The following is a 26,164-nucleotide window of genomic DNA, read 5'->3' as shown; positions in this document are numbered from 1 at the left end:
CTGGATCGACACAAATCCGGCGAGAACAATAAGAATTCAGAATGTTCGTGAATTATGTTTTTTACTATTGAAAATTCGACTTTCATATCTTACTCTAACATCTAAAGTCATGTGAAATCATACATATATTTCATATTCTTCAAAAACAAATGCAATTTATATCACTTTGCACGTCTGGCTAAATCAAGCTAGAAATAGATTGATTACCATTTGCATCTATCATAGCATCCAAAACTACAGTTTCTTATAATTTCGTAATTCCGGTGCCATAGAGGAGTCCTCCTACATGCACAAAACTTCAAGCACGTCAATCTCTCTCGCATTTCCTGCGGAACAATTCTTATTGGTGCCTAAACATCCACATACATTGCCTTCTGATCCTTTTCGAAAAGTTTCAAGGCATACCCTAAATTGTCGAAAAACATTACTTCCGGAATAAAATGTCGAAGGCCTCTCTACTCTCATGTAAGAAAAAGCAATGTCCGCATCTCGTCCAGGTCAATGGTGGGAGTATGACTCCATCAGTTGAGTGAGTTGGGTCTTGAACTCCTTCTCCAACTCCACTTCCTCATCCCAATGCCTCTTCTTCATCGCCACCAGCTTGTCTTCATGCTCTTTCTCCAGCATCTCCCTTTTCACCACGAATTCATCCATTTCCTTTTCCTGGAGCTGGATGAACTCAGCAATTTCGTCCATCCTGAACCAAAACCAAAGTCAGTACGCACTTATCGAGGGGTGAAACAAAATAGGAACAGCACAGAAGAACTTTTAGTACCCCCTCGTCTTATCTTCAGCACTTGAAGGATTAGCATTTGATTGCCTCACCCGCTCCCTCTTCTCCTGTTGTTCCCTCTCAAAGTCCTCTTCCTTCGCATTCAATTCATCATGGATGACGTTCATTTGCTCTTTGAAGAACTGCTCCTGATAATCCATCTGTTGGAAGCACATCGCAAGAGTAAGTGGACATGAAAATACATCATGGAGGAAGCAGGAATTCTTTATTCATATCGGGATTAACATTCTATGAACACATGCAAATATTCCACCAAACAAAATGAGCAAATAGCATGGACCAAATTCAGCCTTTCAAAAGGATTTGAGCCTGAGAGTGACAATCCTGAGGATTGGTTCAAACTTTCAATATTATAAACATATAGGGGTAAAAGGCATGCAAGTGGCAAAAGTAACTCGTCGCAATTTCAAAAAAATAAATTTGAAAAATGAAAAGTTTAGTTTCTTGAGGTCAATTGACTTCCGCAAATGAAATGACAACAGAAATACAAACACATGGGAGTGATGTTTCGCTATTGAAAAAGATTTTTCAAACTAAATTTCACTGAGATACGAATACATACTTCCTCCTTGCTCTGTTCATGTTGCATCTTCGTTCTGTGCCTTACAATACGGTTCTCCGCGATGGTCTTCCGCAGCTTTTCAGACACGATGTCAAATGACTTCGCCAGTTCCCTCGAGTGCATTCGCTCCTTGACAACCTTGTTCTTAAGCCAGATCAGTTGCTGGTTGTCCTCCGTCATCTGATTCACTTGGTTAACGACCATCTCTTTGTAGGATCTCAACTCAAATTTCAGCTTAGATTTAGCTGACCACAAAAAAAAAATTGAAACCGAAGGGTCAAATCAGAAAAAGAGAAAAGTAAATACACAGGCAGATGCAGATGCAGATTCAATATATAAAAAAACACACATGTAACCACCCAACCCCACACACATGCAGAGAGAGCGAGAGAGACCTTGTGAGTGCCTGTTAAAAATGTCTAAATCCTCTTTTATTGCCATATATCCATAAAGCTGACGTTTTCCCCCAGGATGAAATAAGGAACCTCGGCGATCCCAAGCACTTCTGTCTGTTCCTTGGTCTGCAAAGTGCTTGTGCAGACGTTCAGCCTCGAAAAAGCCCCTTGGAGAGGTCTCAAAAATAAGAATGCTCATGCCACGATGACCCAGAGGTCCATAAGCATGACGAGCTTTTACAGCTTGATACGAACTGAAGCAGTCCAGAAGTTCTTGGTTTCCCATACCAATCCACTGAAATAGAAGACAATGCCAAGTTCAATTGTACTCTACCTAAGCATATATGATGCATTTTCTACCAGATCACAATGCAGTTGCCTGTGCTTGCTGACTAAAATATTTATATAGAAAGTGACATGTCATCAATGAAATGAATAGAAAACACGGGTCTTTCCACTATTGTCAATACAGAGTATCGTCACGAGAGAGGACAACTTTACCTTGTCATTTTCATCCTTTTCCAGGATTGTGTTCATGATGACAACCATTGGAGGCCACACTATGTCATAATCTTTCTCCTCAACCTTCAACCCTTTCCACTTCCCAAATACTTCGCCAGCAGGGACCACTGAAGTGCCTCTCCTCATCAACTCCTCATCTAAGAGTTCTGCGAGCTCCCGGTGAAGCTTAACCCTTTTCGCTCCAATTGTTTTTGCATGTGCCATCAGAGGCTGCAGACCTCGGTACCAGTCAATAGCACCAGGACCCCCACGACAAGCAGGACAGTGCCACTGCCTTCCAGGTTCATTTATCTCCTCAACAGTCAACGAATCCATTATCTCAAAAAATTTCTTAAACCACCTATTGCTCTTCCGCGTTCCATGGCTCTTTTGACTTGCGTCAGAATCAAATTCATCACTCATCAAATCATCATCAGAATCATCCATCATATCAAGGTCATCGTCATCCACGTCATCATCGTCAGCATCACGATCCTTGTCCGCCTCACCATCCTCACCAGCAGCATCATTTGAGGACAAGTTATAATTAATTTGGTCATCCTCTTGAAACCCAGCCTGCACCGAACCAGCTCTGCCTTGCCAATTCCATCCATGCTCAAGAGGTGGCCTAAGCACAGTTTGTGGCGCCACATATTGTGAAGAGCTCATGCTTCCTCTACCAGCTGGTTTCCTGAAATCAGCAGTTTGTGGAAACCCGGATCTGTTGCCAGCTGCCCTCCCTGATCCACTATTAGTCTGCATAACCGGCTTCTGAGCCACATCTTGCTGCCCCCATACTTTAGAATTAGAATTCTGAGGCAAGGGTTTCCCGGAGCTGCTACCAGCTTTGGTTCTCGACTTCCTAGCATATACTTCCCACTCACCACCATCATCTGGTGCGGAATCCATTCGAACATTTCCCACTCCCCGACTCAATTGCTCAACCTCTGACATCTCTTTACCCTTGGAAGAGGGATGACTATTGTTACCAGAACTAGAAGAACTCCAGCTCCCTCTCCTGGAAGTCATCTTTAGTACGCAAACCCTAGCTGGATAACATATTCAGTTATTTAGTTAGAACTGAAAGAGAAGAATCGATATAAAGTAGACTATACTATAAGAACCATGCAACAAAAAAGAAAGAGACAAGCCCCTTTCTGGGTTTTTCCCCTTCTAACTCATCTTATCAAGACAACAGTGAAAATAAATGAACTAAACTTTGGCAAGGAGTGAGGACACACCAAAAATAAAAATAAAAAATTCAAGGCAGTCTACACATCAGTGTTAATTTGCGCTTTCCTGTCACCAAGGTGGATAAAACTGCTGAGGTGGTGAACAACATCTTACCTAAAGCTACACTCTTAATGCAAAATGGGGAATGAACTGACAGAAGTAGAACGGTTTACATCCATCCAAGCCTCCTTCTTGTCCACCTATTTGATAATTTTCATCTCCCACTCTTTTGAGGGACTCCATGCAGGGGAAGAAAATGAATAGAAAGGAAATAGAAGAAAAATGTCTCCATAAGATAGCGCCAAAAACACATTAACACTCAGTTTGGATGGAGTTATTAGAAGAGGATGGAAAGGATTCAGATGATGACCTCAGGAGAGAGAGGAAAAGAAAGGACAGTGATTTGATTTTATTGTCGTTACGAAGGGAATTTGACAATTTCATGTTTAGTTGACAAGGAGAAAAGAACGGAAAAGAATCTAGTTGTCCCTTTATGGCAATTTTGTCATACTTCTTTGTAGATAAAAATGAATAAAAATTCATGTCACCAAATTAATTCATGTCATCGCAGCGATGTGCAGGGTTAATGTTAGTAATGTTAAAGCCATGAACCAATGAAGATCATGCACTTTCAACGATTAAAGTGCACAATACTTTGACATGATCTTCCACCAAAAAAAGAAAGAAAGAAAGAAAGGCATAAAATGAAAACAAGCACAAAAAACGCACGTCATGCTTACGACCAAAAACTTACAGAGAAGATACATAAAGAGTCAAACAAATGAAACGGAGAAGAAGTATACTGTTTATCTTTTTGCCAGCAAAAGAAGCTAACTGTGGCTCATATGAAAATGCTTAAAAATTTGAACGAAGTTGTCAGAGATGCATACTTATAGGATAAACAATACGGCAAGTTAAAAGAAATTCATGAATAAAATGAAAATAAACAAGAAAAAATCTGTTCCGTCGCTAAAAAGAGAGTTAATGTACACATGACGTCAATGTTTTACAGACATAACGAGGGGCCATGAAATTTTTTTCACAAGTCTCCCACAACATCCAGATTTGGACTGATTTGAGGAGATTAGAGAAAGCAAGGAAGTTTGGGACTCTAATCCCTCCATATCCCTTCTCTGAAAAATCCCTTGATCTCAATCCCTCCTACCAATCAAGAAACACTTTTTTCTCATCCTCTCTAAACCCTCCTAATCACCCCGATCCAAACTGGAAAAAGAAAAGATACTTTAAAAGGTTAACCTAAAAGGTCCAACGTTTTCTTTTTCTCCATTCTCTCAAAGTTTTACTGCAAAACCACATAGCATATCGAAATTGACAAGGAAACCTACACGATTTCGATCGACACGTAAATGGCGAGACAAATAGAGAAAAAGAATGGGGGGAGAAACCCCGCAGAAGTGATGAATGCACCTCCGATTCAGATGAAGCCAACCCTAGGAGCGACCAGTCCCAAGAGCGAGAAGGGTCGAAAGGCACAAAAGCACAAAAGGCGAGTTGGTGAGGCGATGTCAGTACCAGAGCAAACGAGGAACTACAGCCATTGGGGAAAAAAGAAAGAGAAAGCGAGACGATTCAAACCAACAAGGGCAGATGGCCCCGTAATGCATGCAACGAGAAGGAGAGAGAGCACAGGCGGGGAGAGAAGGAGAGAGAGAGGGAGAGAGAGAGAGAGAGAGAGAGTACCTGAAGATCGAGCGAGCAAAAGTCGGAGGAGATGACGGAGGGGAGGGGAGGGGGAGGCGGCGGCGAGAGGATCGGAAGACTGAAGAAGACTTGAGAGGAGAGCAGAGGAGGGAGAAGAGAGTGTGTGAATTGAAACGACTCAAATGGAGGAAGGAATGGAGGAGTGCATGCTATTGCTGCGGACCTCAAACCGTCTATTCAATTCCGCCTATAAAATCTGTCCTTTTCTTTCACTTTTTCCAATTTCCTTTTTCTTTTTCTTTTTCCTTTTTTAATTAAAGCGGGGCCGTGGGGATTTTGCCGTCCCGGAGTTTCCGGGCCCCACTGATATTTCGGAACTTCCCAGCAGTAGTAACTCCTTGTTTGATGAATTGAATTCGTTTACAATCGGGAGCATTCCTTGCATTAAGAGTGAGCGGTTCCAGGTTCCTTATAGGTTCCACCTGGAACCTACCCATCAAAACAAGTTTCTCATTTTTTGGAACCCGAAACCTACCCGTCATGGAACCTCATTTTTTGGAACCCGAAACCTACCCGTCATACCTTGGAACCTTGAACCTACAACCTACTCTATCACACTACAACCTACTCTATCACAAGTTCTAGGGTCGGTTCCGGGGTACTCGAGAACCTATCAATTTCTGTTATTTTCTTTTATTTTTTCATTTTTAGTTAAGCAAAATGATAGTGAACGTTACAACATCTAAGAGAAAGTAGAGGTGAGTGATTTTAGACTCTGTACATGTTACATTTAGAACCTAAAACCAATCCATTGGAACACGTTTATCATTTTTTGAAACCCGAAACCTAAAAATTTATTTGGCTCCAAATTATACACTCATCATCGAATGCCATAGAATATTATATGATCGTGCAAAAACATATACCAAGAAAAATATAAAAATTTATTTCAGAATCTAGGGTCCAGGTTCTAGGTAGTGGAACTTGGAACCTACCCGTCGGAACAGGTTCCTCAATTTTTGGAACCTAGAACCTACCCCGCATACCTTGGAACCCGGAACCAGGCCGGATCCTATAGGTTCCGGTTCCGCACTCTCAGCTCTACCCCTGGAACCATGCTCACCCCTACCTTGCATCCTTGGCTCGATTAAAGGGTCAACTCGGGGAGAACCCGTTTGGAAATCCGACGAGTTACCCGAATGCATCCTTTATTTTAAAGCATCGATGCTCACATCTCCTGCACCCCAATTTGTTAATCGTACATTTTTATTCTTTGATAACGGGGAAAATGCCCTCTAAGTGTTTTGCGTTTAAACGATCTCGAGATCCGAACGAAGCTTTTTGTTTTTTAGTCCAAACAAGAACTTTTCATTGAAATAACTCATGAAGGAAAGTCCAAAGAATGGGCATCAATACATAATAGCTCCCACAAAGCAAAGGGAGGGGAGAAAACCCAATTTAAAGGTAAGGTATTTTTCCTATGGTTTTTAGCCACCCAGTCAGCAACGGAATTTAATTCTCTAGGGCAATAGGACACTTGGGCATTTGGGTAATTCAGCAAGATATCTTTGCACTTAAGGATTGGCACGTGGACTTCCCACATGTACTGCTGGTGGGGATTGGAGATAGCTTCCACTAAGACCAAGCAATCAATCTCCCGAACGAGGCTTTAGACAAAGCAATTTAGGGATTTATTTAGGTCCGATTAGAACTCCTTGTCGATTGAGTCATTTTACGATGTCGGTCCACCAATTTACTTCCCAATGAAGGAAAATCACACACCCACCTTCGTTTGGAAGTTGTCTCTTGCCTATGCACAATTGGGTACTTTATAAAGCGTGGAAGTTCGGTTACTTTATCATGTCCAAATCTTCCTACATGGAATTTAATCATTGAAATTCAAAAGAAATCCTCATTTTTGGCTGCTCGCGTCATAATGATCCCAAGGGAAATCACCCAAAATTGGTTTTTGGAGTCCGCGTTGCTCCGCCTCTTTCGACGTAAAATCTTAATTCAATCTCAACGTGGAAGTTTTGCTATTTAATGCGATCGGATGATAAAATCAAAATGCATTCCCAACCGACTCAAAATCATCGATTATCGAGACCGGTGTGGACTCAAAAGCAATGACCAAAAGGATTTTCATTCTCGCCCGCTTCATGACGGACAAGTTTCGAGGATAGTAGAAATTGACAAACTCAATCAAACCAAGATCAAAAGTCAAATTATGAAATAGTCAAAACACGAATGACCAACCGGGAGAGCCGCCGATCGTAAGGGGCGACCACCAGGCCAAAGGGCCAATGGCTGTGGCCCCGCGTCAAAAGCAAGCCCTCACCACAAAATAAGAGAAAAAAATAAAAAACAATTTTTTAAAAAAATTAAGAATATGTTCACGCGCCAACCATAACACGCAATAGTTAGAGTCTACGATTTCATACAAAATTAGCCGATAAACACAACAACAAAAAGGGTTATGACTAAATTAATCTAATTGAAAGTCTTCGAAATGAATTATATCAATGCAATGGATTTTAGATTTTTTGATACTTTTCCCCAATCAAATGAGAATCAAAATAGGAAAAAAAAAGAGACAATTACAGAGATGGAAAGCGCGCGCCTTTATATCAATGGCGTCTCCGGCAAGTTGAGATCTTGAGACTTCAACGATGAGCTTGAGTTACACAAGTTGGAGAGAAGACATGAGGATGGAGGCGATAATAAGCAAGGAGAGTCTCTAGGTTTTCTCCACATTTATATACTTACTGTATACTATCCTTTCCTCAAAGTACCAAATGTCCGGCGCGGATTAATCAGAAGGGGCGGGCGGGGCTGGTTTGACAATACTTGCATCGTTTTTCCGTTTCGTAAACCCGAATCAGTGCCCGATAGGACGGAGGAAATCCGCGCCTCGTTACTTATCCTTAGCCAAAGAGATAAATTTCTTATTTCTTTGGAATTCGAAATAGATCATTTAGATTTGCCAATGTTTCTCCATTCATTCCATGCTCAACACCACAATTAAGGGATTTCCATCCTTGAGTGACATGAAGCAAATCCAGAGGAAAAGCAAAGATGCATGTCAATGTCATAAATAGTCACATGTACACATTAGCCATTGGCCAAAGTTAGGCATCATAAGCCATTTGCTTGACATTGATAGGGTAGCAGACGGAAGGAGGACCAGCGTACGCTCCCTCGGCGATGATCTTGTTCACGGCCTGCGTCGGATGGAATGCGTCCCAAAACACGTACTCGTCTCTGTTCATGCACGGCATCTGCAATGGCAGGCATGTGATCTGACCTCGATTCCTTCCTATCCCACAACACCCTCTGTCCACCACCCTTAATCCTACCACCAAATCAATTCAAAACTTTCAGACTCTAGTCATCTAGATCAGTACTGATCCATAAGGTGTAGAAGATATCTCGCAAAAACCAAAAGTGGCTAACCGTAAGTATTGGCGTTGGCCAAGATGTCGGCGAAGAGATCGAAAGTATTGGCATACACAAAAATGGCACGTTGGCCATGAGCATTGGCATTGAGTTGGTCCACAAGAGACCTGAGCCGCATGTTGAACAGCCTGACCATGTTGTTGACGGTGGAGATGCATTTCCCCGGCGTATCAGCTCCAGTAGCCAGTTGGTTCGGCATGCAACCCAGTGGCCCGATCCCAGCAATTAAGAACTTCCTCAGCCCCAGACTGTGCAATGCCTATGACAAGAAAAAACCCAAAATTTAAATCATCCCTTGCCAAGAACATCGAGATGTAAAAGGGGTCGATCATTTTTTGTCCTAAATGGATCACCACAATGTGTGTAGTGTAATTGGAGATGAGAATCTGAGCATAGTCACTGGGGTTGAAGATGGAGCTGGTGTCATAGAGGGAAGGCATCAGGTAGTTGTTGAGGTAGTCGTTGCTGCCAAGGTTCATCATCACCAGCGACTTGGCCAAGTACTGCCCCAACTCCTCCTCTCCCTTTTGGTTCTTGAGCTGGCTCAATGTGCTCCGGAAATTCTCCACCTGTTGCCGCAGCGAGAATCGACCTCCCTATCACATACACATAGGGAACAGTCGTTTCAATTCATCAACTTTCAGTTTTTTTTTTTTTTTCATCAACTTTCAGTTCAATCAACCTAAAAAAGTAGCGAAATGAAGCGGAGAAGTAGGGGGAAAAATATGTACAAGCTCTCTTCCCGACTCATCTAGAATGCCAGCAGCGGCAGAAGCATAGTTTACCCCTCCTAGAATGCTTCGGTCATCTTCAAGCGTGTTCACATATGCCGGTACATATGGAAGACCCAGTAGCTCCCCTACAGAATACGGTCATCTCAAAACATAATCAGTCAGTGTTGTGATCTTTGCTTTGGCAAGCGGCTATTGCCATAAGAAGTTCATGCGTGCATCGTGATGGATTCAAATATTAAAAGATCGAAAGATAGAGAGCGAAAAGGACAGATAATCTACTACCAAGAAAGTCGATGATCGTTTTCCCATTGCAGAATCTTCCCGAAGGACCTCCGTCGAAATCGACACCATAGGGCAAGTAGTTTGCTTTAGCCAAGGAGGTCAAATAGTTATTGTTTCCATCGTCGACTAAAGAGTCTCCAAACACAAAGAACGCTGGAACTTGTGGAGACCCAGAAGCACCAATTGAGAAAACAACCGCCACAGAAGCACCCATCAGCAGTAGCCTTGGAAACATTGAGAAGGGCTTTGCCATCTCTCTCAATATACAGATTCACATGCAATGCAAGTAGCTAAAGCCAACGTTATTGTTATATAAATGCCGCCATTGCGACAAGGCGCAGACAGTTCTTGAAACAGCAACGATCCATGTTTTCTTGCTGTAACTCTCCCAATCTCCTCCTTGTTTTCAGAAGGCCGGTTACATCTTCATGATCTCTTTTCAAAGTCTTGGATTGGCAGTTTACTCATGTTAAATGGAGTCTATGCCGTTAAGACGGCGTGGATGTACTGTCAAAGCACTTATCTGGGCCACACAAAGCAGCTCTGCCATGAACAAAGGCAATACTTTAAAGCGCGTGCATTATGCCATCTCAATGGTGGGATACACATGATGCCCGCAGAATAAACATGATTTGCTTGCTGCTTAACGTGACCCCAACGAGAAGTAAAGAACTTCTTGGGCAAACCACGTAACTGATGGATAAAACAAGCTGCAGACTTTCCCCAAAAGCATTTGATCGCAATAAGGACCTTCCTCGAAATGGATTCATCGTCGGTATCAATTCATAACCACTAGCTATTATTTACATCATTGGAATCAATCTGGAAAACAACGGCCATGAAGCTGTCATGATCACAAAGCCGAATTTCCCCTGTATCTCTACCTTGCTCCTGTTAGCTTAACAATAGCCAAAGATCTTAGGCCCAATCATTGAGAAGAGCTTCACTTTCTCTGCAACCAAGGCAACCGTCTCTCGCTCTTTAGAAACATAAAAGGTGCTCTGGCAATCAAATTCTCAGATAGGTCCAAAGCATGAAAATGCTCTAGCTGGTCAACCCCATGATCGACAAGCATCGATTTCTCTATGTCTTCCCTAGTGTTAGGAAAACATTGTCGGCAGTCTGTTAAACAATACACAGAAAAAGCTTCAAAGGAAAAGGAAGCTCAAAGACATGTACAAACATGCACCATGATCAACAAGCATTGATTTTGCTATGTCTACCCGAAGCTCAGAAATTCCCCAACTAAAGAGAAGACGTTCTTTAAGCTTTTTAAAGTCTGAGCTTCCATCTACAGATTGCATTTTGATTATAAAGTTCTTCACCCACACAAATTCTCAGACATCACATTCAAATAGGTTTCGATCGAGAAACGTGTTACAGCTTCGTGCATGAATTGCAGAACCAACACACAGCCATTGACAATGGGAATGAAGATTCCGTCCACTTAAATCTCCCTTCGATATCATCACAACTGTCATCCTCAGGAGGAAAGGCAGAGCAAGAGCTCTTGAAGTCTACCTGGGCACACTTCTCCATTCATCCATTTAGGCTCGACTAGCAACATGTGGATCCAGGGAAGCTGGCTCTAATGCAGTCTGACGTCTAAACCAACGGTCTTTAATTGAACAAACCACTTATTCTATAGCTAAGTTTAAAAACACAATGGTCTCGTGGTTTCTGAACTCTCTCTCCATAAAATCTTGCAAAAATTTCTAATACAAACTTATTTTCTGAAAAGATGATCCAAAGTGGACGTTAGTCTCAAATAAGAGCCTAGCTTGCCAACTGGGCAAATCTTCACCGGCCAACGAGCACTGCCGCTGATTCTAACGACACGATTAGGGGCGTAAGAAAGCATTCCTTTCCTTTTCTTTTCATTTTACTGTTCACCATCTTCTTCATTCTTCCCTCTTCTTTGGCACCATGCCATGCACGCTCAATGTTGGGGGATTTATGAGCTGGTTTCGAGGAACCAAAAGAGGAAATAAACGAAAGAGAAGAAGACGGGCTGCCATGAGACTCGAGGAGGGAAAGGGAGGTGATATTCTCCATTTTTGTAGTAATGAAGAAGGCGGGAGAGAAGATTGGCTATGCCAAAGTGATTGAGGGAGAACAGAAAGCGAGACGTCGAGGGAGAATTTGTGTGTTTTCAATAAAAGAGCTCTTAGACAAATACTTTACATAGCAACTCATTCAATGCTTTATATCTTTCAACTTCGTACTTGGTGTTAGATGAATTTGAATAAAAAGCCATTCTGTCCAAATCAAAATCATAGTCAATTGCATGAAGAACAAGGTCATATTATTTGCGTGGCACTCAACAGCATGTGGTTCTCACGGCCAAACTAATTCGTCCGACAAAACAAGATATTCCAAATATACAACACTACTATTTCATGAGATGAACTACTGGCATGCACAGAGAAACATAGAAAGACAGTGGATGACTGGAGAGATCGTTCCACCAACTATTCATTTCCATATAGTACATAAAGGAAAACTATCATGAGCAGCCAATGAGAAAGTTTTACTCAATTCTGTCGGAACTTCAGGCGTACAGTTATTACCCCTGGCCTTGTATCATCAAAGCGGTACCTGCACAAGTCAAGCCAGTCATAAACAAATATTCTCTAAACTACACTGAATGAACAAATTTGAGAGAAGACATGTTTATGTTTATGCATATCATGCGTAGTATGCAGACATGAAGTTACCCGTCTTCATTAAGGAAACTTCTCACTGCTGCTGGTAGTGAAGCCTGCATTCGGCTATGGTTGCCTACACCTGCAGCAGTTGTCAAATTAGACCTGTCTCATAGGAAGAACATTACCTACAGACTAGTAGTCACAAAACTTGAGTTCCAAATTTCCAAGAGCTAAGAAATATTAGTTCCGAGCCACAGTGTTAAGGTCTATACCTTCTAGGTCAAATGCGGGTTTTGTCGGGGTTGGGGCAGGGATGCACAGTGGCAAAGTTATTGATGAAGAGGGGTTACATTATTGACTCTCAACCAGATCTCTAGGTCTTCTCTATGAAATTTCCAGGATGATTCTTTTTCAGCCACCCAGGTGGAAACTTAGGGGAAAAAAGGGCAAAACAGACTAAAGAGGGTTGATATCACACACATTTATGACACTCAATGGAGACCAAGCTTTCACCACCATTAGGTACATGGCATGAATTCCTTAGATAGATTCAGTTCTTGTCATGGCAACATCACAATTGCAGACAAAACAAGTTCATTACGGATTCTATGAGAGGAACATTCACAAGACAAACAGGAACGAATTACACAAGTTAGTAAAAGCTGTGTATTTCATGTTTACGTTCATGACAGCTACATCCTAATAACTAGCACCTGACACATAAATCTGCTAGGACACACCCAAGGACAAACTTAATCTTTCAGTGATAATTGTATAAAAAACTCATCCATTTGATTGTGCATCTTATAATACAATCTCTAACAGAGTTTCCCTTGCACAACTGCACAGAAAGAAGGAAAAAACTTTCCTCTCAAATCATAAATAGAGCTAGAGCGGTACATGAGGATGGATTTCTTATTAGAAGGCAAATATGCATGAGGATAGGTTACTTATATAATCGTACGTAAGGAGAATAGTGTTCTACCCGACATAGGAGAAAAAAGGGCAAAGTACCTGTTATGACTTGCAATGATAAAGGTCTTTGTCCTGATTGTGGCTTATCCATTTTCTCCTTGTCAATAGAAGTTAAACACTCAACCGATGAAGATCGAGCAACTCCATTCTTCTGATGAATCCTATGAAGTCTCTTTGGAGAAACTGATCGATTTGATGGCACCTGCGATTCGAGTTTTCGCAGACGTTCTTTCAAGGCTTGAACAGCTTCGGTTTTATGAAGACCATGCAAGTCCAATGTCCATATATCGTTGTTGCTATTCCTGATATTCAAGATGTCCTTGGCTGCACTGTCATTGAGTCTTTCAGCAACCAACCATTCCTCCCGAGCCTTTAGAGAGTGATGCCGTGCAGAAGAATGATCACCTCTTAGAAAGTCATTTTGTGCAGCCCTTGAATGCTGAGATGCTGATCTACGTAAAGTAAAGATTTCACCAAATCAGGATTACTCCAGCAAACAATACAGGACTCCCCAACATTCTGTTAGAGAGGCAACACCATGACTCCTGAATACTTGCATTCTTGAGGTGTTAAAGCATAAGGATCATAGAACCGTCAGAGAGGTCAATTGTCGCAACAGTTCAGCAGTTTTGCCACAGTTCAGTACCTAATATAGCTTAGTGAACACCTTGCGAGGGACAACTAAAGCACAGAATCTATTTCCATAAACAATTCACACAAAATAACATAAAAGCTATATATGCCACTATAATCATCACAAGAAAATGAACCACAACGAAATCACATGTACAGAGTTTTGCAACAGAACCTTCTCTTTAGGAGAGGTCACAGAAGTCCTCCTAAATTGTAAATCTTCTCAGGCTCTAATATTCTTTCCAGGGTGGAACATCCTTTTCAGAATGGATGATTGAACCATGTTTCCTGGAGTCCTAACTACACAAGCAGATATGTGATGTGAAAATTTGTTAACCACTGTTTAAGTTCCATGCCAATAACTGTGACCAATGTTGGATGCCAAGGTACCAAGTCTGACAATTTACTTGTAAATTGAAGACAACGGTTGATTAATTGAGTATAAGAGTGGATGCACAAATTAAAGAAAGTAAGTAGAATGAAATTTACAAAGAATGAGGATTCAAGAAGGGTGGTAATGGTACCTCAAAACGCGAATTGCATCCTTCCTGAATCTCAAGTAAACATCCTCCTCCTCCTCCTCCCCACACTCCGGCTCAAGAGGCAAAGACTTCAAATGGGCCAAAATAGACCTTGTTCCAGTGGAATCATCATAAGTTTTTCCCCCAAAAGATTTTTCATCAAACATATATTTGTTGACACTGTTAAAGTCATTGTTAAGAGTGTCAGTGCCATCAGAAAAGTCCACATTCTTCCCTGATGAAAAATCTTTGTTCCTCATTAACTCGTCAAGGGAAGAATCCTGAGAAGAAGTATTTTGTTTTGCGCTTTTGCATTCTTTATCTCCTTCAAAGAGCCCAGCAGATAGCATACCTTCCAGCAAAGTCGAGGCCTTAACAAAATCATTGTTGAGAGCTTCTACAATATCCACAATCAACTCGTTCTCAGCCCAAGAATGAAGTTCCGCTGTGTGGCTCTCTTGTACCAAATCCCTACTGGTACCTTGTACATCACTGGAATCATCAGAAAGCAGTTGTTTCTCTACATTTCCATTGTGTGCCAAACCTGGAAAATCTACGGCAGATCGGAGAACTGCCGAGAAAGGCCTCTTATTATAAGAGTTATTGTTCCCGGCCAGATTTTGACAGGGGTTCGGCAAGACAATTGCTCTTGATATCGGTGGGAAAGGATCATGTTGAATTTCAGATTCAAGAGCATGTTCTTGTCGATGCTTTCGATCAAAGGCAGCCCAACCAGTAGATTTGCCCCTGCTATGGGAAGTCTTCTTCTGCTGAGAGCTAGTAGACAAATTCATCACGAGTAGTGCACTACCATATAGAGATAAGTCCAAGGCAGGGCCAGCTGGATACTGTATGCTTCTGCTTTGATAGGCCTTTATGCTGTTAACCCCAAGATCGCATCACACGTGTCCTAAAACTAATGAAAATAACAAAGTGGAACAGTAACAAACTTATAAGTCAAGATGAGATGAACCAGATTTCACCATTTAAGGAACGCTGAAACAACAAAACAGTGCAAATATAAAGTTTGAGAAATCAGCAGGAAGCAGCAAGGCGTTCAGTTTCAATATCTAGAGTTCTCAATAGCTACCAACTGCAGATGAAAGAAACTGCTCAACACTACCTAATGACGATGGCCATAATCCTCCCTTAATTGACCACTTCCCTTAACTATACATATACTTTTCCAAAAAGGATTTCCCATATTCTCTACTAAGTTGAGAGGAAGTCCATTTGCAGTCCATTTATGTCAGAAGTAGTTTTTTTTTGGGTAAGGTATGTCAGAAGTAGTTTTCTCCCTCTTTGGGAGGAAGTAAGAACGGAAGAAACTCACCATCAAACTCAAAACTGTAAAACAGGTATGCAGTAAACAACAACGAGATATCATTAAAAGATTGAACTAACAAGCAATCAAAGCAGATTAACATTAGTAGGTATGTACTAGCAGTCTTCTGGCTTTTCCACAGTGACAAAAGGCGCCCAATACTTCCCTACCCATACCCTTCTTCTGACAACGCCGACTCACTTACTTCTCCAGGACTTGAAGGTCCTTCATTTCCGTAAGAGCAACCAGCTCGTTACGAACAGAGGAGTCATAGAGCACCAGGATACAATAGTCCAGGTTCCCAAAGCATAGATGAACACTGACCAATTCATGGGAAAGCAACAGGAGCAAAGAACAAGTTTTACCTATTCAAACCGAGGGGGAGAGGTGAACCGGAAGAGAAGTAACCAAGGTATGAATATATGGAGAAAAGTGAGGGACAGTCGAAGCTTCTTAGATCCAATCACGGAAACAGGAGACGACGCACGGGTTGTCATAATCAGGGAACCGACGAAATCCGGCGCTTCTGTGATCTGCATACGAGAGAGAGAGAGAGAGAGAGATGAAGAAGACGGGTCTCCGATGTTATCTTCTTCAGGGAAAGACAGAATTCAGGTGGGACTCGACCCTGTCGGTTTTTCCCCGTTGACGGTCTAAACTTTTCTGTGTTTTGCAGAGGAAAACATAAAGAAAAGACAACCTAGTGCCCTAAATTATGCATCCCATATAAACAGCAAGCAAAAATATAGTAAGTCGAATCTCGAATTAAGATTGATGAAATTGTTATGTTGATTAATACAGCTTAGAAAATGTCTTAGTTTTCATATGTTTCACAATCAACGCATGCATCGAGACAATTTTTTTTTTAACATTCACTAGATATCACAAGCAGAATTATCCTAACCAGTTTTATATTTTCGTATTGTATTAAAATATCATTTATTATGTAATGAGTTGTGAATGTCAAAATTTAATTTAATTGCCTGTATTTACTATTGTCTTATAGATTGAAATTTTGCGTATGGCATAAAAAGGTGTGCGCATTGATCAAAGGACAATAGTATCAGCTTTTTTTTATAACCTATTCAATCTACATAAGGGCAAATTATTGTCATATAGACAACATTCATTTTATCTTAATTTGACTTCCTCATTGCTTACTATTGAATTCACATAATGATAAGATGGGAAGAACTATTGATTTCTGCTGCAAAATTAAATGTAATAAGAGATTTGCGCTTTACTAGAACTAATGTGATTTCATGCTAACGTTTTTTAGCTGCAATACGCCTTAAATTACTTGCATATACTGTTATTCCTAAGGAAAAATTGGCAAATTTTACAATCAAATTATAAGAACACGCTAATTCATCAAAATTTGACTCTCGATTTCGCCTCAATGTCTAGGGGCAAAAATTGCCACCAGAATACCATGGAATAAATTTCTGTTAACTTAAACATCAGAGAAACACATCATGGATTCTGGAACTCCGAAAAGTCCTCAGGCAGAGTTTACAAGCTTTGGTCTTCTAGTCTTGTGATCCAACTCCACCCGAAGACCAAGTTCTACAATCTCCGGTGTATTAACAGTTCCCCGGAGCTCCAATTCAGCAACTGATTGTTGGTTTTTGGTATTTCCCTCGAACAAGTTTCTGACTGTCCAAATACCCCATTCCCTCAAGAACGGGTTGTCTTCATCCGCAACGCACTGCTGCATAAGCAGAAAAACCCCATCCTTGCATCTGACCTCATCTTGCACGCTCTTCCTCCAGTACAAACAGTTGCCAATGACGGCGACAATATCTCTCCGAAACCCCTTGTAAGGGCAATGCTTCAGTTGTTTAGAATCTGCATTCCCTTGGCACTGACCATGATCAGTGGTTTTTCTGATAATGGTGGGAGGCTCAAGTTCACGGAGCAAATTCAGAAGCGAATCCAAAAGACCCGAGGAGAGAAGTGAGCCCGTTGCGTCTTGTGCATTTTCCGTGGGTCCTCGCGCACCATCCTGCGCGCAAATATCTCTCAGCATGGTGAGCGAGTACCCAAGGACATCAATTGGAGAGGACCCTGTAGGAAGACCAAACTTGCCCCTTTCCGAAAAATCAACAAACCCGCTAGCTTTTCTGAACAATCCAAGAATGTATAATGCAAACTCGGTAGAGACAGTGACATCGTCCATTCGCTCATTTAGGATCTCTGACACGATCCTCTGGAGAAACGCCTGTTCCGGTGAAAACTCATCACAGTCCATTTGGACATCTTTGCTGTCAATAGCAGGAGCAATGGCTAGTTTGGCAAATAAAGTGGGTAAATGAGCTTCTTCTAAGCAGATAACTGAGAGAAGCAACTTAAACCATTCTTCTCTAAATCCAACTGTCAAACGAGAGGAAATGACGTCACGTGACGAAAACAAGAATAACATTACTTTCAATCAATGTGGGAGGAAAAGAACTTGAGAACCAGGCCTAAAGAGCGAAAAAAAAAATTTGAACTTACCTATTGAAGCAGTTCGAGCAATTTCTGTCACCAAAGACAAACCATGATCTCCACACAGCTCTGCCAGGCGTACAGGGTTCCCATCTTGACAAGTATATAGTATCATACACAAAGGATCAACCGTGTCTTGACTCCGAATTCTTGCAAGCGTGAGATATTCATTTGGAAAGAATTGAACCCAAATAGTTTGTTGATGTCTCTCTCCAGCCAACGAGACATTTGCCAGAGCCTGCAGGGCCATCCTGACGGCTCCACAGTCTAAGGAAGGAGTATGCATTGCAGACCTCAAGACAGTCAAAATGATCCCAACTCCATTCTTCTCAATGAAGGTATCCTGATTTACAACCTCTCCAGCACATAGGTTCCTCAGAAGCTTCAGTGATGATACCAGAAGTTCAGAATTCAAATATTCCAAGTGTCCTTGAATCAGATCAAGTATCAAGGCAAGGACATTCTTTGAAGCAAGATCGGCACGCCCATCTGCAGTTCTTGATATATTCACAAGAGCTTGCAAGGCATCCGCTAGACTTGTGGATTTAGAATAAGCAAACAGCCAATTGAGGATATCTTTTGGCAAAGACGACCCGACCTTGTCGTCCATTGAAGATTAAATTATCGTTGTGACTGCACACAGAGAAAGCAGCTAATCAACTATGCAACATTTTAACTGGGCAAGGAAGTATCAAAGACAAATTTCCATCGGGAGTCAAAGTCCTCAAGCTGAAAACTTGTCCACAAAGCATGCCCCAAATAAGGAAACTCAATCAGGCAATCCATCGATTCGTCAACGGATAAGAGGGAATCCACGCAATGAGGGCAAAATCCAGCAATCGGCAATGTTTCAAACACTTGGTGGGCAATAACTACAAAGAGCATAAGAGCAAGCGGAGTACCTGTTTGGATTCTCAACTCTGCCACCGAACTAGTGCCGATGTGCTTGCGATCCTAGCCTTTTTTTTTTTTCCTTTTGAAATGCTAGTTGAGCTCTCCAAGGCGATTGCGGCAACACGAACCGCGCTGGACCCTAAATTTCCTCAGTAAAGCTGCGAATTACAAATCGATAGAATGGGCGGGGGGCAAAACTGAAAGTAGAGGTGTAATTTTAGCTCAAATTTGCCTTCCTCTTCTCGGATTCTGGGAGCTTCTCAAACGATGAAGCCCACCGCCTCTACAGAAGTTGGCATACACTACTGAGAATGACGGGTTTTATTACGTTGTCACTGGTAAAAAAACGCAACTTTCTCAAGAGCGAGAACGTCCATCGTGTTGTGATTGGTGGGTATCAAATCAAGCAAGGCTTGGATTTACCTCCTCTCTTCGTCGATTCAACCAAACTTTTCCTGTTCCAACTTCAACTTCCAGGGCGTGATCCGATTGCGTGACGGAACTTGCAGAGATCAATAAAGTAAACGAATGTCGCATTCCTAATTCTTGTCAATTTGTAGTTAAAAATAAGCTGCAAACTGTTGGTTATCGCAGCCAATAATAAAATTGGGGAAATTCTAAAAAAGAAAAAGGAAAAAAAAAGCTTGAAGTTATTTCATTTTTTCAAATAAGGACATAAAATTAACCTTATTTCAAATATTGGCATCAAATACCCTCATCGTCTCAAATAAAAGTGTGAAATGAAAATTATTTTAAATAAAGGGCATGAAATGATTTTATCGGTCTAAAAAAAGAGCATGACTCACCGGTTAATAGAGGCATTTTGGTCATTTGGTATTTTTATTATTTTATCATTTGTTTTTTTTTTCACTTTTAATTTTATTAATTTTTAATTTAATTTAACTAAAAATTAGGTTAAAGTTGTATTTTGACGAAAACACTATTGATCGGCCGAAATATTTAGCTGGCCAGGGAAGTCGGGCCCTTATTTGAAATAGTCATGGCCATTTCATGTCCTTATTTGAAACAAGGATCATTTTATGCCCTTATTTAAAAAAATTGAAAGAACTTGGAGCTTTTATTGAAATTTTCTCGTAAAGCTGCCTCATAAATAGTTATCCCACTTTGCATTCCTTGTAAAGCTTATTTGCTTATGAAATATGGTTTGTTCTTGCACACATCAATACATTTAAAACTCATTTAAATTAGATTGAGGGCCGGACCCTGCAGTGGGCCAAGGTCACCAACCACTAGCCTTGGCTTGGTGACCCCAGTCAATCCTTGTCAGCACTTTCTCTCGATATTGTTTTACCTTATCTTCATATTTTAGCCATGTAAGAGGAAAAAATAATAATAAAAATCCAACGTTAGAGTTTTTCATTAGTTGAGTTAAACAAAATTAACAAAAGGATTTGATTATACCGATTTGATAAATTTTAAAACTCGATTGCACTTGCATTTTGTGTATTGATAAATTTTAGGACTTTCATGCTCTTGTATATAAATGTATGATATATGTATGCATGTTACATTCACTGCATTTGGATGTTGTTGCGTTTTCGGCATTGGCAATGGTAATGGTAGAAATTGTTCATTCACCGCGTCTTGGAAAAGAAAAGTCAAAATAGGAAAATGAACGTCTTACCACCAAGAACTTTGCTGGAAACTTCCTTTTCTCCTGCAGAGCAGAAATTGAGAAAGTGAGAGCTTTGCAATTTATACGGAATAAAGACGCGGATTTTATAGACATATGGATTGCCCAGTTGATGAATTGATGACGAAAACCAAGAACCCCCTTCTGATGCAGAAGGGTTGAGGTGAATTCTTTTGCTCGCCCCTGTGTGCTCTGAAAAATGATGGAGTTTCTCGTAGTTTTCTTCTTCTTTCCAGTTGTTTCTATTCGCAGTATACTCACAAATTCGAAAGCTCGGAACTTGCTTGTGCGTGTTGCTATGCTTAGACTTAGAGGGAAAAGGGCTGTTGATGCGACTGTAAATCGTCGGTGAATATGTTCCCAGTTACTACTCGTCAGAGTTTCGTTACATGTTAGTCTTGAAATTGAGGAAGAATCTTAAAGGCTTAGTTCATTGTTGCGACAAGTTTTATATGTCGTCCTGAGTCATATTCACGCTCTGACAGTTTAAGATTTTGGAACACTCGGATAATTTGGTGTTTTGTCTCTTGGCTGATGTTTTCATGCTGGAAAATCATCTTGTCTAAATAAGATTGTTCATGCTTTTTGATCCAGAGAGAACCAGTTGCTTACTTTTGCATTGGGGAGGGGGGGTTTGGATTAATGTGAAATGCGGAGATCAGTTGAAGCATTTTTGCTAAGAAAAGCTGCGCATTATTATTTTCTTCAAAGGAAAGCCTTGAACAAGCTGTCACTGTCCCTCCTGGTCACCTTTTGGTGGCTGATTTTCGCTTCATGCATTTACATCAATCTTGGCAATGCTCTTGGAGGTAAGCATATTTTCACATTGTTACTTGGTGATGCTCATGTGGACAAGTTCCTCTTGTTTGTCGAGGTCATCTAACTTTATACAGTTAAAATGGCTTTATGTCAAATATTTGATCCTTTAAGATTGGCATTTGATTAAAACTTTAATTGCTCGATGCAGGATTAGACACATCAGATGTCCCGGATGGTAAAGTTTGCTTGCCTGAATTTGGGCCAGGATCACTGAAGACATTTACTTTGGTACCTGAAAGTCATTGTGCTGTTATTTGTCATGACTTCCTTGGTAAGAGTGCTCATTGTGAAGGTGTTGGTTCAAATGTACCTGGCAGTCAAATAGAGTCTAAACAAGAATGTAGAAATTTTGCTGCAAGTTCTGAAGAGCAGATTGAAGTTAAGAATTCAGGTGTCCAAGATGGTTTGGACAAAGATGCACGAAAGGGTGATAGGGTGGCACGTGATGAACCACCAAAATTCGATGAATTTAAGCATAAGGCTATTAGTCCTAAAGAAAATACTATGGGTGGCCAAACTGGAAGCACTATGCATAGGGTTGAGCCGGGTGGGGCTGAGTATGATTATGCATCTGCTTCCAAGGGAGCGAAGGTCTTGGCCTTCAACAAGGAGGCAAAGGGTGCATCTAACATTTTGGGCAAGGATATGGACAAGTATCTGCTCAATCCATGTTCAGCTGAAGAGAAATTTGTGATAATAGAACTTTCTGAAGAGACTTTAGTTTATACTGTTGAAATAGCCAACTTCGAGCACCATTCATCCAATGTGAAGGAGTTCCAGGTACTGGGTAGTCTGGTTTATCCAACAAAGACATGGGTCAATCTTGGCCAGTTCACTGCTAAAAATGTTAAACAATCTCAGAGATTTAGATTATCAGAGCCAAAGTGGGTGCGATATCTCAAATTAGATTTACTTAGCCACTATGGTTCAGAGTTTTACTGTACTCTAAGCACTGTGAGAGTTTATGGTGTTGATGCTGTTGAGCGCATGCTAGAGGATTTGATCTCTGTCCAAGATGATCGGTTTACTTCAGACGAGTCAGGAGATGAGAAGTTGATCTTTTCCCAACCAGTGCCCTCTCAAATTGATGGGCTTCATCAGAACCAATTTACAGAATCTGCCTTGGGAGCTGCACACGAAGATTCTAAGCAGAAGCTTGACGTTTCAAAGAGTAAGTCAGATGAACAAATTAGTGATATACAACCACAGCCAGTAGGAAGATTGCCTGGGGACAGTGTTCTTAAGATATTGATGCAAAAGGTGCGGTCACTGGGCATAAACTTATCCATTCTGGAGCGGTACTTGGAAGATTTGAATTTAAAGTATGGGGGTCTATTCAAAGAAGTGGATGAAGAAATTGCTGAGAACGCCATGCTGTTGGAGAAGATCAGATTGGATATAGCGGATATTCGTGACAACAGGGGTGCTATTGTATGTACCGTATCTGTTAGTGCTCTCTTGGAGTCTTATAGGAGGCATGATTTTTGACATGGTTTCTGGGGCTTTTTCAGGTTAAAGATTTATCTGATTTGGTCCTGTGGAAGTCACTTGTTTCCACACAAATTGATATTCTGAACAGCGAAAATGCAATTCTCAGGTAATTCTCAGTCTGTGAATAGCTCAATGATGGTAGTAATGTTCTGCTGCATGTTCCAAGCTTCTGTTTTGACATTAGCACATGGAATGGCATCAGTTCACATGCATGTATGCACTGCTTGAACGCGTGACCTTTCCTCCAATCGTCCATATGCCGTTGTTCCTGCATGCGGCTCTGTATACATCTATTACTTCTTGTCTGTTCTTGCCTTTTTTAGCTGTAGGACTTCTGATTATGCTAGAATTTTATTGTTCAATGATTGCGCTTAAATGTGATTCTTTTTCATTTTTTGTTTGGTCTAAATTTACAGGGTGTGTGTGTGTATCTATCTATATATATATATATATATATAATGAATGAAAGTCTGTAATCATTTAACTAGGATTGTAATTTCACTAGCCATGCTGGTTAAGATGAATTGAGAAGATACTGTCCAGGAAAGACAAAGGTGGAAGCTTGGTTGGAAGATGGATACTGATGCAAGCTATGGTTGGATGGGCAAGTCAATGTTGGCATTCCCGGTCCATGTACTGAAAAATCCCAACCAACCAAAATTGTTTGCTCATCAAAATACCGTGTTCAGTACCAAGCTCTTAGTTCTTACAAAAATAATGCCTTTGTTTTGCATATCAACATCCCTTCACCCTGGATATAGTTTATGAAAGATGCAACTGCAGTGAGCCATCCATTACAAAATAGATTGTCTATCTGATATACTTATTGAATTCACATATAGCATATACTAGCATATCGGATACTGCACAACTTGTGAGACAAACATGAAGTTGATGAAGATGATGTGGCATATTAATTTTTTTTGCATCATGTGGATGACATTTTTCTGACTACTGATAATAGAACAAATGCTATTTGCAGATCAGAAATGGAGACAATCCTGGATACTCAGGAACACATGGAAAACAAGAGTGTTCTTGTGCTTCTTCTAACCTTGATATGTTTTTTCTTATCAGCTCTTAAGCTTATTGTAGATTTGACTGTAAATATGTTTAGTGGAAAGCAGAAATTTGTGATGCTTCCTCACTCTAGGTCGTCTTGGATTTTCTTGCTGTTGTATTGGGCCATTGTAGGAGTCATTCTTTTGTTGTGATTATGTTGAGATCCGTCTCACTTGAAGATTGATTCCTAGTAGATTGAGGATGGTGAGAATATTGTAGTTCTCGCCATGGTTATTGTCTCAATGGTTGAAGTTTGTTTACTTTTAGTTATGAACTTATGGGACAGTCGTTCTGATAGTGTTCATGGTTCCTTCACGTGACCAACCATATCATGCCAGTTGTTGATATCATGAGTTAGAGCCGTCGCTTCACCTTGGAGTCCTTTCACCTAAACTTTCCATGTCATAGAAAGAAATTTGACCGTCCAATTGATGACCCTGTTGTAGGCTTGGATACAGAAACCGAATCCTCTCTATTTTGCTTTCTTGATTTGATGTCACCGAAGATGGAAGAACGTTTCTTCCAGCTCCTTGTTATTCTGGGTGAGAAGTTGCGTGATGTATAATGTTGAGAATTTTCGGTTTCCCTTGGAGGAGATTTGGCTGCAACTGGTTTGAGACGTCATGTATATACAGGTGTAGAGAAGTATATTTTAATTAGAAAGTTTTCTATTTTGATTAAGACAATTCATGGAGGATTTTGGACTTTCTCCATATCTCAGAGAAGTTATGGTGGCCAGGCGCATGTCAAACTTTTGCCGGTCTTCTTTGTTTCTTGTCTTTCGATGAGCACACAAAGGCTTAGACTGTCTACTCACTGCATCTCATTTTGATCTTTAAATGAGCTATTTGAATGGCGTTTATTTCAAAGAAGAAAAGTTGTTTCTTCTATTTCTGAGAATATTACATATAAATAGAGTCTAGGATAGCTATGCTATAGAAAGGAAATAAAAGCAGAAAATGAAAAGATTTTCTATTTCCCTAATCTTGAGGATTAAGAAATAAAGCAAATAAAATAAATGGAAACAAGAAAATCATATCCCAAGATTTTCTCCTAATTTATCGAGATCTTCTTCCGATTCTTCGACAACCCTCCTTAAGTTGGTGCGTAATATTTATCATGCCCAACTTGCTGATGAGAAACTCGAAGTTAGGTCCGAATAGCCCCTTTGTAAGAATGTCGGCAATTTGTTGGGTTGTTGGCACAAATGGCATACAAAGAGCTCTTGCATCAATCTTCTCCTTGATAAAGTGTATATCAATTTCAACATGTTTAGTTCTGTCATGTTGCACTGGATTATGTGCAATGTTGATTGCAACCTTGTTGTCATAATACAGCTTCATAGGCATTTTCATTGGCACTCGAAGGTCTTCTAGTACTTGTGTTAGTCACAACATCTCACAGACTTCATGGTCCGTTATTCGGTACTTTGCTTCCGCACCGCTTCGTGCCACCACATTCTGTTTCTTACTTCGCCTAGTAACCAAGTTCCCCCAAACATATGTGCAATATCCCGAAGTCGATCTTATGTCGGTAATTGACCCCGCCTAGGTTGCATCAATGTATGCTTCAATTTCCTGTTGAGTAGACTTTTTGAATAGCAGAACTTGTCCAAGTGTGCTCTTTAGGTATCTCAGAATCCCACACATGGCCTCAAGATGTCTTTCATAGGGAGAATGCATAATTGGCTTACCATACTCACAACAAAGGCAATATCTAGTCGAGTATGCGATAAACATATCGGTTTCCCTACAAGCTTCTGGTATCTCGATGTATCAATAAGAACCTCACCTTTGTCATCTCCAAGTTTCTGATTTGGATCTATTGGAGTATATGCCGGTCTACAACTACTCATTCCAGTCTCCTTTAGAAGATCCATAACATATTTCCTTTGTGAAACTGCAATTCTCTTTTTTGACCGAGCCACCTCCATTCCAAGGAAATACCTTAGAGTTCCCTAGTCATTGATCTCAAATTCAAAGGCTAGACATTCTTTCAACCTGTTCATCTCGGCAATATCATTCTCGGTGAGAATGAT

General features: G+C 40.7%; 5 protein-coding genes across 13 annotated transcripts; 1 reads left to right on the top strand and 4 right to left on the bottom strand.

The window, feature by feature from the left end:
- Positions 1-348: 348 nt before the first annotated feature.
- LOC115755128 (protein SUPPRESSOR OF GENE SILENCING 3) lies at positions 349-5,278 on the bottom strand. 2 transcript variants are annotated; one of them, XM_030694423.2, is made up of 6 exons: positions 5,186-5,278; positions 2,252-3,300; positions 1,751-2,045; positions 1,356-1,600; positions 776-933; positions 349-697 (listed from the first exon to the last, which is right to left on the bottom strand). In XM_030694423.2, exons 2-6 carry the CDS (start codon positions 3,278-3,280, stop codon positions 499-501), a joined length of 1,926 nt encoding a protein of 641 aa, XP_030550283.1. In that variant the 5' UTR covers positions 3,281-3,300; positions 5,186-5,278; the 3' UTR covers positions 349-498. The 2 variants fall into 2 exon arrangements, with proteins under 2 accessions (XP_030550283.1, XP_030550285.1); XM_030694425.2 differs by having other exon boundaries at positions 779-933.
- Positions 5,279-8,138: 2,860 nt separating this feature from the next.
- On the bottom strand, positions 8,139-10,674 carry LOC115755123 (GDSL esterase/lipase At5g08460). The gene is made up of 5 exons (XM_030694418.2): positions 9,619-10,674; positions 9,334-9,461; positions 8,956-9,198; positions 8,600-8,861; positions 8,139-8,498 (listed from the first exon to the last, which is right to left on the bottom strand). Exons 1-5 carry the CDS (start codon positions 9,869-9,871, stop codon positions 8,275-8,277), a joined length of 1,110 nt encoding a protein of 369 aa, XP_030550278.1. The 5' UTR covers positions 9,872-10,674; the 3' UTR covers positions 8,139-8,274.
- Positions 10,675-11,901: 1,227 nt separating this feature from the next.
- LOC115755132 lies at positions 11,902-16,269 on the bottom strand. Of its 4 annotated transcripts, none has more exons than XM_030694430.2 (5): positions 16,085-16,269; positions 14,399-15,311; positions 13,281-13,693; positions 12,336-12,405; positions 11,902-12,216 (listed from the first exon to the last, which is right to left on the bottom strand). In XM_030694430.2, exons 2-5 carry the CDS (start codon positions 15,187-15,189, stop codon positions 12,153-12,155), a joined length of 1,338 nt encoding a protein of 445 aa, XP_030550290.2. In that variant the 5' UTR covers positions 15,190-15,311; positions 16,085-16,269; the 3' UTR covers positions 11,902-12,152. The 4 variants fall into 4 exon arrangements, with proteins under 4 accessions (XP_030550290.2, XP_048139004.1, XP_030550292.2 ...); XM_048283047.1 differs by having other exon boundaries at positions 14,399-15,204; XM_030694432.2 differs by lacking the exon at positions 16,085-16,269 and adding an exon at positions 15,925-16,061.
- A 903-nt stretch (positions 16,270-17,172) lies between these two features.
- LOC115755131 (ataxin-10) lies at positions 17,173-19,484 on the bottom strand. Of its 4 annotated transcripts, XM_030694428.2 has the most exons (4): positions 19,171-19,482; positions 19,109-19,131; positions 18,216-18,839; positions 17,173-18,092 (listed from the first exon to the last, which is right to left on the bottom strand). In XM_030694428.2, the coding sequence occupies exons 3-4, from the start codon at positions 18,814-18,816 to the stop codon at positions 17,221-17,223; spliced, it is 1,473 nt and encodes a 490-aa protein (XP_030550288.2). In that variant the 5' UTR covers positions 18,817-18,839; positions 19,109-19,131; positions 19,171-19,482; the 3' UTR covers positions 17,173-17,220. The 4 variants fall into 4 exon arrangements, with proteins under 4 accessions (XP_030550288.2, XP_048136371.1, XP_048136367.1 ...); XM_048280414.1 differs by having other exon boundaries at positions 17,173-18,005; positions 19,109-19,484; XM_048280410.1 differs by having other exon boundaries at positions 19,109-19,481.
- Positions 19,485-20,736: 1,252 nt separating this feature from the next.
- LOC115755130 (SUN domain-containing protein 4-like) lies at positions 20,737-24,435 on the top strand. 2 transcript variants are annotated; one of them, XM_048280408.1, is made up of 5 exons: positions 20,737-20,917; positions 21,359-21,563; positions 21,722-23,004; positions 23,085-23,170; positions 24,047-24,435. In XM_048280408.1, exons 2-5 carry the CDS (start codon positions 21,404-21,406, stop codon positions 24,276-24,278), a joined length of 1,761 nt encoding a protein of 586 aa, XP_048136365.1. In that variant the 5' UTR covers positions 20,737-20,917; positions 21,359-21,403; the 3' UTR covers positions 24,279-24,435. The 2 variants fall into 2 exon arrangements, with proteins under 2 accessions (XP_048136365.1, XP_030550286.2); XM_030694426.2 differs by having other exon boundaries at positions 21,349-21,563.
- The last annotated feature ends 1,729 nt before the right edge of the window (positions 24,436-26,164 follow it).

This window comes from Rhodamnia argentea, chromosome 1, assembly GCF_020921035.1.
Source record: "Rhodamnia argentea isolate NSW1041297 chromosome 1, ASM2092103v1, whole genome shotgun sequence".
Taxonomy (NCBI): Eukaryota; Viridiplantae; Streptophyta; class Magnoliopsida; order Myrtales; family Myrtaceae; genus Rhodamnia; species Rhodamnia argentea.
Note: the sequence above shows the minus strand (reverse complement) of the source record. Positions and strands in the feature narration are given on the sequence as shown.

What these genes read in the sequence shown, in the direction of transcription:
- LOC115755128 (XM_030694423.2), bottom strand. Translation starts at nt 3,280, where the DNA reads ATGACTTCCAGGAGAGGGAGCTGGAGTTCTTCTAGTTCTGGTAACAAT. An exon ending in TTTTAACAGGCACTCACAAG is followed by an intron (nt 1,601 to 1,750) that starts GTCTCTCTCGCT and finishes TTTTGTGGTCAG; the next exon opens with CTAAATCTAAGCTGAAATTT. An exon ending in ATGAACAGAGCAAGGAGGAA is followed by an intron (nt 934 to 1,355) that starts GTATGTATTCGT and finishes TGCTTCCAACAG; the next exon opens with ATGGATTATCAGGAGCAGTT.
- LOC115755123 (XM_030694418.2), bottom strand. Translation starts at nt 9,871, where the DNA reads ATGGCAAAGCCCTTCTCAATGTTTCCAAGGCTACTGCTGATGGGTGCT. An exon ending in AACGATCATCGACTTTCTTG is followed by an intron (nt 9,462 to 9,618) that starts GTAGTAGATTAT and finishes CGTATTCTGTAG; the next exon opens with GGGAGCTACTGGGTCTTCCA. An exon ending in ATTACACTACACACATTGTG is followed by an intron (nt 8,862 to 8,955) that starts GTGATCCATTTA and finishes TTCTTGTCATAG; the next exon opens with GCATTGCACAGTCTGGGGCT.
- LOC115755132 (XM_048283039.1), bottom strand. Translation starts at nt 15,950, where the DNA reads ATGAAGGACCTTCAAGTCCTGGAGAA. An exon ending in ATCATTGCAAGTCATAACAG is followed by an intron (nt 12,406 to 13,280) that starts GTACTTTGCCCT and finishes CAACTGCTGCAG; the next exon opens with GTGTAGGCAACCATAGCCGA. An exon ending in AGTTTCCTTAATGAAGACGG is followed by an intron (nt 12,217 to 12,335) that starts GTAACTTCATGT and finishes TGACTTGTGCAG; the next exon opens with GTACCGCTTTGATGATACAA.
- LOC115755131 (XM_030694428.2), bottom strand. Translation starts at nt 18,816, where the DNA reads ATGGACGACAAGGTCGGGTCGTCTTTGCCAAAAGATATCCTCAATTGG. An exon ending in TGCTCGAACTGCTTCAATAG is followed by an intron (nt 18,093 to 18,215) that starts GTAAGTTCAAAT and finishes CTCGTTTGACAG; the next exon opens with TTGGATTTAGAGAAGAATGG.
- LOC115755130 (XM_048280408.1), top strand. Translation starts at nt 21,404, where the DNA reads ATGCGGAGATCAGTTGAAGCATTTTTGCTAAGAAAAGCTGCGCATTAT. An exon ending in TCTTGGCAATGCTCTTGGAG is followed by an intron (nt 21,564 to 21,721) that starts GTAAGCATATTT and finishes TGCTCGATGCAG; the next exon opens with GATTAGACACATCAGATGTC. An exon ending in AGCGAAAATGCAATTCTCAG is followed by an intron (nt 23,171 to 24,046) that starts GTAATTCTCAGT and finishes TGCTATTTGCAG; the next exon opens with ATCAGAAATGGAGACAATCC.